The 12862-nt window shown below is 37.9% G+C and overlaps 1 protein-coding gene across 6 annotated transcripts in view; it reads right to left on the bottom strand.

Annotated features, from left to right (window-relative positions):
• Vps13b (vacuolar protein sorting 13 homolog B) overlaps positions 1-12862 on the bottom strand; it is a 529582-nt gene that overhangs the window by 390465 nt on the left and 126255 nt on the right. For all 6 annotated transcript variants that reach the window (XR_003845462.1, XM_021217240.2, XM_029548110.1 and 3 more), the window contains exons 18-19: positions 6186-6320; positions 5254-5427 (exon numbers count right to left, since the gene is read on the bottom strand). Coding sequence is in view for 5 of the 6 variants with exons in the window: in XM_021217240.2 (XP_021072899.1) it covers positions 5254-5427; positions 6186-6320 (309 nt within the window). In the remaining variant the exon portion in view is untranslated. The remainder of the gene's footprint in view (positions 1-5253; positions 5428-6185; positions 6321-12862) is intronic.

Raw genomic sequence — 12862 nt, 5'->3', positions numbered from 1 at the left:
GGGGAGGGGAGGGGAGGGAAGGAAGGAAGGAAGGAAGGAAGGAAGGAAGGAAGGAAGGAAGGAAGGAAGGAAGGAAGGAAAATTGAAAATAATTCAACTTGCAAAAATAATTAAAAGTTATCCAGATTTTAAAGTAAGTCTTATTAATGGTGAACAAAGTAAATTTGGATAAATTCCACGGGATTCATATAAAGCTTTTTTCTCCCATGGATGTTCATAACATTTCACAGATAATATAAACTATGGGAGATTGTCTTTGTGCAAGTCATCTGTGTGAGAAAAGATGCAGTGCAGGGGCAAAACACAACATATAAAGAAAAGGAAAAGTTCATCTAAAACATTTAAAGATATTATCTATAAATAAATTACTGTGATAAAATGTTCTACATATAAAAAGAAGCCACATGTTTGTCTACTTCTAGTAACTTGAATGGGCACATTAGGATTCCACAAGAACCCTCGGGTCCTCCGTGTAAACTGTCTGTTAAGTGCAGAATGCAATCAGAATGCAATCTTTCTCTCCTTAGAATAAAATAACAATAAGTCATCATAAAATTAAAACAAACAAACAAAAGAGCCAAAGAAAAAGCACAAGAAACACATATAGACACTGAAAAAGAACACATTTACCAACAGAGAAAACCCATAAAAACAAAAAAGGAAATAATAATATATAAGCAAATGATCTGTCAGGGTAAAAGTGGAAAACAAAAATGCTCGAAGCACTGCAAGCCCACTGACTTCCAAAACAAGCACGGAGTCAGTTCTTTGTTGCCATCTATTGCTCAGCATGGGGCCCACCCTAGTGCTCTGCTAAAGGAAGATAGCCATAAAATGACTCCTAATGCCACTCTGCTATACTCAGAGATCAATGTCTTGCTCAGCCATCAAAAGAAAGGCTTCTTCCTGCAGTAGATAAGAAAAAATACAGAGACTCACAGCTTGTCAGTGTGCAGAGAGTAAGGGACCTTGGAAAAGGAGACAACCAAGAAATCCCTCCTGTCAGGGCTCAGGGAATTCAGTGAAAGAGGAGGCAGAGAGAGCCTTGGAACAAGTGGGGAAAACTCAGAGACAGGACAACTGGATTGACACACCTATGAAGTCATGGAGACAAAGGCAGCATGCACAGGACCTGCAAAGGTCTAAGCCAAATGGGTCCTAGCAAAGAGAGGTTGATATTTCAGTCTGGAAAGTCTGTTTATAAACTGTTTACCTTGCATTTCAGACATCTTAACTTGATTTGGCTGTAACATCAGTGATATCGCAATACAGATATGCACATTCAATTCAAATCCAGTTTCTTGTTCAAAAGATGAATCAAACTCACAGTGAAACTGGCTCTATAAAAATATTTATGAGTTCCTTACTATACATGCTTAAGCCATGAATGTGGGTGGTACTTCCAAGGTGGGCAGAAATTGTGAATTTTAAAATGCCCTGAATAAAGAAATAATAATAATTTTAAAAATGCATCACATTTAAGGACTGAATCATGTTTAAAAGAATATTTCTTTTAAAATGAAATACATAATTACATTAACGTTTGCACACAAATGCATAAAAATACCACCAAAGATCTAATCTGAATGATGTGAATTTTCTTAACAACAAAAGAAACTGTAAAGTGCTACCCAGTAAGTGTCATGAGCATCACAGACAAATCATCTTATACCAACTGGGTTTTAGAGTGCTTTGAAACTTTGTGAGAGGAAATTTTATGACCCTAAGAATGGTTTTAAATTATGAGAATACAAATATTGTTACAAAAAGATTGTGATATAATTTAAATATGCTTAGTTCATTAAACTATTCTAATTCTGTTCATAACAAAACAAAAAAGTCAGGAGACTTCATTTACACAAAAGGATATGATAGATTCAAACAATGATGTGCTTTATTAAATAGCAACACAGGGGCTGGTGAGATGGCTCAGTGGGTAGGAGCACCCGACTGCTCTTCCGAAGGTCCGGAGTTCAAATCCCAGCAACCACATGGTGGCTCACAACCATCCATAACAAGATCTGACTCCCTCTTCTGGAGTGTCTGAAGACAGCTACAGTGTACTTACATATAATAAATAAATAAATATTTAAAAAAAAAAAATAGCAACACAGACCCTAGATGGTCTGGTGAGCTCAACACACTCTACTGATTCCATGATTCAAATACAAATTCTAACCAAAACTACAGGAAGGATAATTGTCCAAAGATACTTATTATAAAATACATATTTTAAAACAACATTAAACAGACATTAATAAAAAGATAATTTATTGAATCAGCAAGCCAGCCCCTCTGTACAGGGGTCACAGTAACCACTGTCGGCTTTAGTAAATAAAGTGTGTTGGATCCATGTTCCATCAATGGCGAATTCTGAGGTGTGCGAACAGGACAGTTAAGAGACTATGCCTTAAAATACTTGGAAAAAATAGTTTTTCCATAGGTAGTATCTCAGTTTAGTTTTTGATAACAGTCTGTGCTTAATATACTACTATTATGAAACTAAAACTTTCTTCTTTAAAGAAGATAAAGAAGTACACTGCTTTACTAACTCTGTAAATCACTGTCAGGTGGTGATAATACATTATGTAAGTATGCACTGTTACAAAAGCCAAGAAAGATAAATACATGCAGCTATGACAAACAATAACAGACCTATTCAAACTGGGTGAGGAGAAAAGCGGATGGAGAAGATTCAGAGAAAGCTTCTCTAAAGAGGCAAAAAATGGAAAAAGATTTTGAGACTGAACTAGGACTAAGTGAATATAGAAAAAAAAGAAAACAACAGGTATTAAAAATCAGCAACAGGGAAAAATATATGCAAAAACATAATTACAGTGAGAACCAGGAAAAGAAAAATGGCCAAAAGACCAACAGCAAGAGGGCCTTATGAGAAAGGTTCTCCTGACACGGGCTTAAAGAGACTGGAATACAGCACCCAAATATCTGTTTCATATTCCTACAGAACACACACTATATCACCAAGTTCTGTAGAGATAACCATACTCAACAAAAAATGCTTACATTTAACATACCACCACTTCAAAACAATGTTCTGAAAATGACACAATTTATGCTTATTACTGAAAAGTATTCCAGAATGTGTGTTTCATCTGCTCATCTCCTGAGGAGCGTATGGACGGGTCCCATCATTTGGCTTTGTGACTGATGTGAAAATGAGCATGGGTACCAGTGTGTCTGCAGAGAGCTGAAGGGACTCTTGGAGGAAAATATCTAGAGATGGTATAGTGGGACCATGAAACAGTTCTGTTTTCACAGTGACTAGATAACTGTGCACTATCAACAGGACTGCATTATCATTTTTTTCCCTGCATGCATGGGAACTTTTGGTCTTGTCTGATGAAAATTCTGAAAAAGCATATATAAATGTGTTGCTTGTCATTATTTTCTCAGTACAGTATTTCTATAGCATTTACATTTGATATCATAAAAAAGAATAACTTTAATTCTGTTCGGGATAGGAGAGAATTCCAGTACAGTTTGGATCTAGAGTCCCTTGAAGGCTACGGATTCTGAACATGTTCTTGTGTACTTCTTGACCTATGTACTTCAGCACTTTAAACTTGCCTACTTATTAACAGGATTATTTTCTTTGACATCTTGTCTTGTTTTCACTGTTTATACATTTTACATGTCAATACTCTCCAACCCTCCCTGTGAGGCCTACTGAAGATTTTCTGATTCTGTACAAGTCTCTTCACTCTGCTGACTATTACTTTTGGTGTACAAAAATTTTCTCATTCCCTGAGATATTACATACCAATTGTATCTATTATTTCTGGGCTACTCAGAGTCCCGTGGAGTAGGTCCTGGCAGAAGCTGTTAACTTCATGTGATCGTATTTTTCAGTGGCTCAACTGCACCTGTTATTGCTGGGATGCTCTGAGTCCCATGGAGCCAATGGGTTCCCAAACAGTTTCAAAGTTTCAAGCCTTGCATCTCTCATCCATTTGGAGTTGAATTAAAAAACAGGGAGAGGTAACACTTTTGGTTTTCTATGTATATGTATTCAGTTTTTACCAGCAACATGTGTTAAAGGACCTACCATTCTTTGTGAAGTATATTTTGGATGTCTTTTGTAAAAATCAGACTGTTTTAGTTGTGGGGTCATCATTGGGTCTTCTATCTATTGGGTCTATCTGTTCCATAGATCTGGGTATCTGGTTGTGTGCCAGTGGCAATCTGCCTCACACTAACTCCTTCTTTTGGAAGAGTGTTTTCTTTGATAACATCGTGGTAAGGCATTTTAAAACTAGTCTTTCAAAATACTCATTTTCAGACTGAACTGTGACTAATGTCTCAGCTGTACATAGACTGAAACTGCTGATTTCACATCTTTATTACAGTCTTCAATCTGTGCACCTGTTTGCTTCCTTAGTATTTGCCTAGACATACTAACCATCTGGATGATTACAAATCTTTTCGAGTTTTTATACTGAATTTATTAGCATAAGCTCCCTCAGAGTTACAGTATTTACTGAATGATGTTAACAGAGCTCTCCTCTTAGATGAATCCCCTCTAAGAAGGCTTTAAGGAACCCTCATTTTTAGTCTCACTGACTGACTACCAGGGGTTTACTAAGCACATCACTGTGCACATGGCTGGCACTGGTCTCTAGTTGCCACAGCGTCTTTCTGTCCATCTCTACAGCCATCTTCATGATACTGCCTTTCAACATGCAAAAATAAATAACGAACCTTAAGAAATCACAACTTCTGAGGAATTTTCATTTGTTAGTTTTTGCTGATTTCACAATCAAAATCACTTACTTTTTAATAAGTTATAAGTGGATTAAATGTGTAGTTTTAATGTGAGAAACTCTGGGTCACAGCCAAAGTGTTGCAGCATTAGAAAATGTACATTAAAGAAAAGGCTGTACTCTTAAAACTTACACACATACATACATACATACATACATACACACATACATATGCAGACACACACACATACATACACACATACACACATACCTACATGCATGCATACACACACATACTTGCATGCACACATGTGCACATAATTCTGTGGTTATTACATACTTCATGTAGAGTTTGAATATTTCTTAAAATAAAATCATAATTTATAAATACTTAATTTATCAATAGTAAAATGAACAGAGTCTTAGAAAAAAGTAACTATAGAGAAGATCCCAACAACTCATCCCCAAAGAGATATTTCATACTAAAAATGAAAAATACAAATTGAGGGAAGCTCGATGGGACTGCACTTACCAGAGTGATGGCAGTAGTCCATGTACTGGGGGACCTGGATGGTAAAGGCTATCAAATCTGGAGCTAGGAGAGACTCGGGCTTTCTACTTTCATTAAGCCACTTGGTACTGTGAAGGTCTCTAGTGTCAGAAGGCCCCTGAAGCAAAGGAATCAACTTTTCTTTTCCACTGTCACCTGAAAAGAAATACGGATTGAAAATATTTAAAAAGAGGAATAAAATTTTAAAATAGTATTTCATATGTACAATACAGTAGTTTGCGAATGGTTGATCTAAAAATACATCACCAAAATAGTGGCTCAATAATAGCTGCTATTCAGCCCGAAGATCTAGTTAATAATCTAAAGAGTCTGATTAATAAAGCTATTTTAAGTTTTAAAATTAACTCTGACGTTTTGCTACTGAATGAAGAGAATGTTTGTAACAGGACATGACAGAGATATAATTCAGCAAAATCTGTACTATGATATGATGGCATTTAAGCTTGCTGAAAGAATTGCATATAGCTTAAGAAGAACATTATCAAACCAAACATTGCAAAACAGAGGGCTACAATTACAACCTAACTTTTGTAACACCCAATTTTTCTGTTTAAATCTACTATGCTAACTAAACTTATTTCAATATTAAGATAATTATCATACATAGCTCACATTTCTGTCAAAACTGCAAGAATAAATATTCTTTTAATTTTTTCCTAATAACTGCTATTAAAATTGTGCAAAGTTCTTCACCTTAACTGAAAATTAATTGGTTAAAGTCAATAAGTATCATCCTTGCACTGTAAAAAGTATTAAGTCTAAATAAAACAATGAAAAGCTCTGATTCATAGGAACAATGAGTAAATTCTTGTTTCAGCAAATGCTCCTTGTAAATGGCAAGGCCAACTCTCCTACACAGGCAATAAAGTTTTACACGGTCCAGCTGCACATACCTGGGGCTTTGGCACAAATTTTTATTGATCCCAAGGTCCCAGAGGCACATTTGACCAATGATGTGCTGCAGTACTTCAGTTCAACATTCTGGATTGAGCCCTCAAGAGTTGGCAGGGGATTCTTAGATTTCACACCTAATAAAAGAAAACTGCAAATGTACTAGCTGATTGAATTTAAATAATTTTTATATTCCTTCACCAAGGTATTTAAAGTTAATTATACTTTAATTATCTACCTCAGATGTTGTTACAGTATTTGTGTTAGGTTGCAGAGTTCAGTATTTAAAAGATGAAAGGATGCAATTTTAAAATAAATGGCTGAACTCTCATAACTATATGAACAGATCGTGATTAATAGGATTCAAGACATGAAACTAAATGCAGATATCATCACATAAAATTCAAGAGGAAGTTTAAAAATCATATTTAATTTTAGAATACACAATAAATTTTATAGTATTAAACAAGTTTAATTTATTCTGGCAAAGACATTTTCAAAGGAAACTACCTGAGTGAGGAGACAGAAATAAAACAGCCCCCAAAAGTTCATAAATTAAAATACAATCTCTTATAAGCAAAATAAAGCAAAGGGATTTTATCAAACAACCATAAAGTAGTCATTAACATCTCTATTGCATGATACCTATTCATATAAACTAGCTGAGAAACTTTAATTTTAATGATCAACCCTGATTTAGGTCATGAAGGGTGGAAGATTATACAAGCAGAGAAATCTACAGAATATAATTGTGATGAGGAAGGGGTAAGAAAGAAGAGGGAAAAGGTGAAGGATCATCTCTCATGATTAACATGTACTCCAGACTTACTATGTGTTATCCACACAAATAGCCAGACGCTGGAAAGAACCCAGATGTCCCTCAACAGAGGAATGGATACAGAAACTGTGGTACATTTACACAATGGAGTACTACTCAGCTATTAAAAACAATGAATTTAGGAAATTCTTGGGCAAATGGATATATCTGGAGGGTATCATCCTTAGTGAGGTAACCCAATCACAAAAGAAGTCACTAGATATGCACTCACTGATAAGCGGATATTAGCCCAGAAACTTAGAATACCCAAGATACATTTTGCAAAACACAAGAAAACCAAAAAGAAGTAAAACCAACTGGTGGATACTTCATTCCTCCTTAGAATAGGGAACAAAATACCCATAAAAGGAGTTACAGAGACAAAGTTTGGAGCTAAGATAAAAGGATGGACTATCCAGAGACTACCCAACCTGGATATCCATCCCATAATCAGCCACCAAACCCAAACACTATTGCACATGCCAGAAAGATTCTGCTGAAGGGACCCTGATATAGCGGCCTCTTGTGAGGCTATGCCAGTGCCTGACAAACACAGAAGTGGATGCACACAGTCAGCTATTGGATGGAACACAGGGCCCCCAATGGAAAGTACCCAAGGACCTGAAGGGGTCTGCAACTCTGTAAGTGGAACAACAATATGAACCAGTACCCCCAGAGCTCGTGTCTCTAGCTGCATATGTAGCAGAAGATGGCNTATTCAGCCATCATTGGGAAGAGAGGCCCTTTGGTCTTGAAAACTTTATATGACCCAGCACAGGGGAAGGCCAGGGCCAAGTAGTGGGAGTGGGTGGGTAGGGGAGGAGGGTGGGGGGAGGGTATAGGGGACATTCGAGATAGCATCAGATTTCATTACAGATGATTGTGGGATTTGAACTGAGGACCTCTCCAGCCCCTCAAATTTATAATTTAATAAAACAAAATAGTATGCCATACAAGACACTCAAGCAGGCAGAACTCATGTTTCATGAAAGAAAAGCCAGGAAGTCACAGGAGAACACCAATCATAAAGATTTTTAAAATGAGAAAAATTATTCTAAAATACATTGAAGGGATACGCATCTTAGGATTACGGATGCACACCACTCAAGACAGACTGATCATGAGGAAAAGACCTAAGTAAAGGAAGTTGGTTAACAATTAGGATAGACAGAGCTAAGAAAACCAGGCAGTTCTAAGACTCAGCAGTGATGACATCTACAAACTGCCTTCAGGACAAGCAAGAGCACAATTTAAAAGATTCCAATCACTCTCTGCTATCCCTGAACACGGTTCTGTTCCTAACAGAAACGAAACCAACAAAAAACAGACATAGTGGCCGTGTAGGGTAGGACCGAAACATCTGGATAAAAGTCACTATACTTTCAGTGAAACGCAAAACAGAACCATTGAGCTATAGTTAACAGCAGTAAATAAAAAGTAACTTTAAAAATGCAAGTCAGTAAGTGGTGAGGGACTTGAGTATGCATGGGTGAGAACACAGTCTGCTAGGTCCAAAGTGTTCTCTTCCTTGTGCCACGCCCACTTAGCAATCTCTGTCCACCAGGCCATAATCATCAGCAATTTATTGGTTCATTTTAAATACAAAGACAGGCTTCACTGATCAACTTTTCTTTCCTTTTAAATAGTAATGGCAAACATTTGACACAATGCAACTTCACCATAGCTTAGTATGAAATTATGTAACTCATCGATATCACACAATTCTATAAACTAGTTTATGAAACAATTGTTCTTGCAATTTTGTGTTTGTTTTCTCCTCCTCTTCCTCTTCCTCCTCTTCCTCTTCCTTCTCCTCTTTATCCTCCTCCTCCTTCTCTTCCTCCTCCTCTTCCTCTTCCTCCTCCTCCTCTTTTCAGACAGGATCTTGATCAGGTCACCCTAGAAATGGCCTAGTATACAAAATTGTTTCTCAAGTTTCGGTCACTCCACTGACTTATCAGCCCCCTTAACCACATCTGCCTACCTGGAGGGCATCTGTCAGCTTCCAGATACTTTGTTTCTTCTAAGACTTGAGTTTTACAATGGCTTACTAATAAGTTTCTCTGTCCCTTGAATTTGTTATCTCTGTACTTACAGATTAATGAAGCTCTCAGGCCTCACCAGAGATGTTTTTAATGCAGTTAGTCATAGTTAACCCAGAAACAGGCAACTGGTCGAAGGGCAGCAATTAAGTGCCTGTAGTATCACATATCCACTCTCTACACTCAAGGACCAGAAATGAAGGTGACACAGAATCTGGGGAGAACTGGAACAAAATAGTGTCCTCTGGACATGACAGAGCCTTTGCACTCATGAGCTCACAGCATCTGTGGTTGCTGATAAAAGATCTGCACAAGATCAAGACAGTCAACATCCAAGCATTGGGCAGTAGGGGCTCACAAGCCCTCAATCCTAGTTGAGCAGCTACTAGTTGATAGTTTCTGTAGGAGAAAGCTAATTTTCTTTAAGATTGAGATCAACGCAAGGCCCACCACAGTTCAGTGGATGGCCCTACACCAAGGAATATATTGGCTTTGCAAATCAGACTCAAGGTTTAAAATAGAAAGATGAAGAACTGAAAGGAGGCAGGGCTAGATCTAGGTGGAGGGAGGAGAGGGGAGTGACCGGAGGATGTGATAAAAATATATTATACGCATTATGAAATTCTCAAAGAATAAAGATCTATTTCATAAAAAGAAAGTAAATTTGACTTGTTCCGAAGCATGATAGCTTGTTTGTGGTATTCCATGAACAGTACTGACTTTTCCTCATAGGTCATCCATTCATTCGCTCATTCAATAAACATTTACCGCAAAAGTACTATATTTCAAACATCGCCAGGAGCTATAGGAGGGAAGGGGAGTTTAAGAATTTCTCTGGTGAAAATCAAGATTCTTATGAGAGAAATAGTCATTAAAACAGTAATTGTGGGACTAGAGGGTTAAGTGGTTAAGCTAAATCATTAAGAATATTTGTTCCTCTCTTAAGGATCAAATTAGGCTCCTAAAACTTATGTTAGACAGCTCAAAACCATCTTAAACTCCAAATCCAGGGGAATCCAATGGCCTCTTCTGGCCTCCAGGGGTACCTAGAGGCAAGGGGCATTCACATAAAAAAAAAATTAAACATATAAAATATACCTAGTGATATTATGGAAATGTCAGAAACAAAAAGGGATGCTATGAGTTAGTCATTCCTGGAGTCATAAAGATACAGGTTTATATAAACAGAGCAGTATGGAGCCACAAAGCTGTGCAACTGGAGGAGCCAGTCTGGAGCAAACATGAGGTTGAGACCTATCCAGACTCAGACAGCCGTTAGAACTGACTCCTCTTTGCTTTGAGTCTGCATGCTCTGGTGCAAGTCATCTCTATGACACCCCCCCCCCCCAACTTCTACCACTCTTGAGGAAGTCATGTAGCCTGGCAGCCAAATTACAAATTTAACTACCTCTCTCCCTATGAGGACACATCCAGCAAGTATCTGGAACTCTTCTTCATGCAAATGAAGCAGTCCCAGCACCTCAGCCCCAGTCAATAATGTACACTCACTCCCCAAGGTTTAAATAGCCCTTGTTAAGGCCAATAAAGGAGAGCCATTTCACTGAAAACCATCTGAGAGAAAGCACTTTTCTCCCTAACTTGCCAGCTGTTTCATTCCAGACCAGTGTCTTAATACCCCAAGAGAAGAAGCAGAACTTGGCTGGCAGAGCAGGTTGTATTTACGTATTAAAGATATATAAACATACGTGCATATGTAACAATTAAAGAAAAAGAGACCATAAATTTGAGAGAAAAGGAGGAAAATATGGGGAGGAGCTAGAGAAAGGAAAGGGAGCAGGGGAAATGATATTATGACTTCACAAAAAAACATCATGGAAAAAATTAATAAAAAAATTAATGTGATGGGAAAGAATTAGAGAAGATATCATCTAATCCTTTATCTGTTAAATGAATAATGTTCAGAATGTATAGAGAATTACCAGAACTCAACAAGAAGCAAACTACTTCAAAATGGGAAAATGGTCTCACAAACTGGCACACATACTCCCAGTACTCAGGAGGCAGAGACAGGAACATGGTCTCAAGTTCAAGGATATACATAGCAAGTTCCAAGCTAGCTAGTGATATACACCAAGATCTTGTTTTAAAAGTGGGGACACTTGAAAACACTTCATGAGAACATACAAGTGCCTGCCCAGCTGCGCCTTCAGGTACCTGACCTATGTGGTGGTTTGAATAGGAATGGCCGCCATAGACGCGTGTGTTTGAATGCGTGGTCCATAAGAACTGGCATTATTGGGAAGTATGGACTTGTAGAAAGAGAAGTTGGAGGAAATGTGCCACTGTAGGGGCAGGCTTTAAAGTTTCTAATGCTCACGTTACACCAAATGTGGCACACAGTCGCTTCTGATGCCTGCTGATCAGGATGTAGAACTCTCAGCTTCTTCTTCAACACCCCATCTGCCAGCCGTCTGCCACGCTTCCCACCATGATAGTAATGGACGAAACCTCTGAAAAATGTAAGCCAGCCCCAATTCACTATTTTCTTTGATGAGAGTTGCCATGATCATGGTGTCTCTCTACAGCACTAGGAACCCTAACTGACACAGCCTATTAATACATCTCCAACTCTCCCATCCTCAGTAACTGTTACCTTACTCTCCATTTAACATGACGATGGTAAGGTTCACCAGGACTTCATCTCTCTTCATGGATGAATAATGATACTATTGAATGATGAGAATGATAACAATCATACTATTCTCATTTTACACTTTGTTGAGCTTTTGACCAGTTAACACAGTACAGTAAGTTCAACTAGGGGCTGAGTTATTTCTATTCGGAAAAACTCCATTTGTCTATTTTGTTTTTACTGTCTATTATTTAGGGTTCTTACCTAAAAAAAACCCACTGTCCACCTACCGCAAAAGACTTCGCCCTGTGCTTTTTGCAGGAGCAAACACTAAAGCCTCAGTCCACTTAAGCTATGCTGTCATTTTTTTATGATATTTTTGCCACACAAATATAGGGGCAAAATGTGGTGTTTCAAGATCCGTGCCTTGAATGACTAGATCAGGTAACTGGCATATGGTATCCGCTCAGTCATTAATCATTTCTTCTTGGTGAAACATGAGAGATCCCAAGCCAGGCTGTGCTCCAGCATGAGTGAAGTGGCAGCGTGGGCACTAGAGGTCAAGGACAACTGAGGGACAGACTGAGAAGACAACTCAAAACAAATAATTCCTCTCTTCTACCTACTTTGAAATACATGTTCTTTTTTTAGGTATATTCTTGTTCTCTACTGTGCCATAAAAGAATATAACCTTCCTACCAAACTGCATTGTAATTTCAAAGTAGAACTTAGAATAATAGCAAATACATTACAAAAGCCAATCTGTAAGAAGACATAGAAATCCAAAAGGGGGGGAGCTTAAGCATCACAGCTACAAAATATGGGAACAGATTAGGCTTAACTGAGAAGCAAATCCACACTGCAGCTACAAACTTTAGCAACATTCCCAGGGTGACAACTCAGCTACTTCAACTTCCCATAAAGAAAAAAGTGACCAAAAAACCCCACATCGCCATAAGCTTCCAACTATATCCTAGAAGGAACAGAATGCACACTGTGTTGAAAGACCCACAGGATGCATGGCAGGACAGAGCACATTATGCTGGCCCATAACTGAATCTCATCCAAATTAGAACTGAGGTGATAGATTTTCTTTGATCATAGCAGTTACAAACTTGAAATCTTCAAATGCTAAGAAATTAACAAATCTAAGCATGTCACAAGTCAAAGAAAAAGACTTGAGGACATTTCTTTAATCTGCTGATAAAAATGTAATGCTTCAAAACT

The sequence above is a fragment of the Mus pahari genome, chromosome 17 (genome assembly GCF_900095145.1).
Source record: "Mus pahari chromosome 17, PAHARI_EIJ_v1.1, whole genome shotgun sequence".
Lineage (NCBI taxonomy): Eukaryota > Metazoa > Chordata > Mammalia > Rodentia > Muridae > Mus > Mus pahari.
This window is presented reverse-complemented; position numbering and strand designations above follow the sequence as displayed.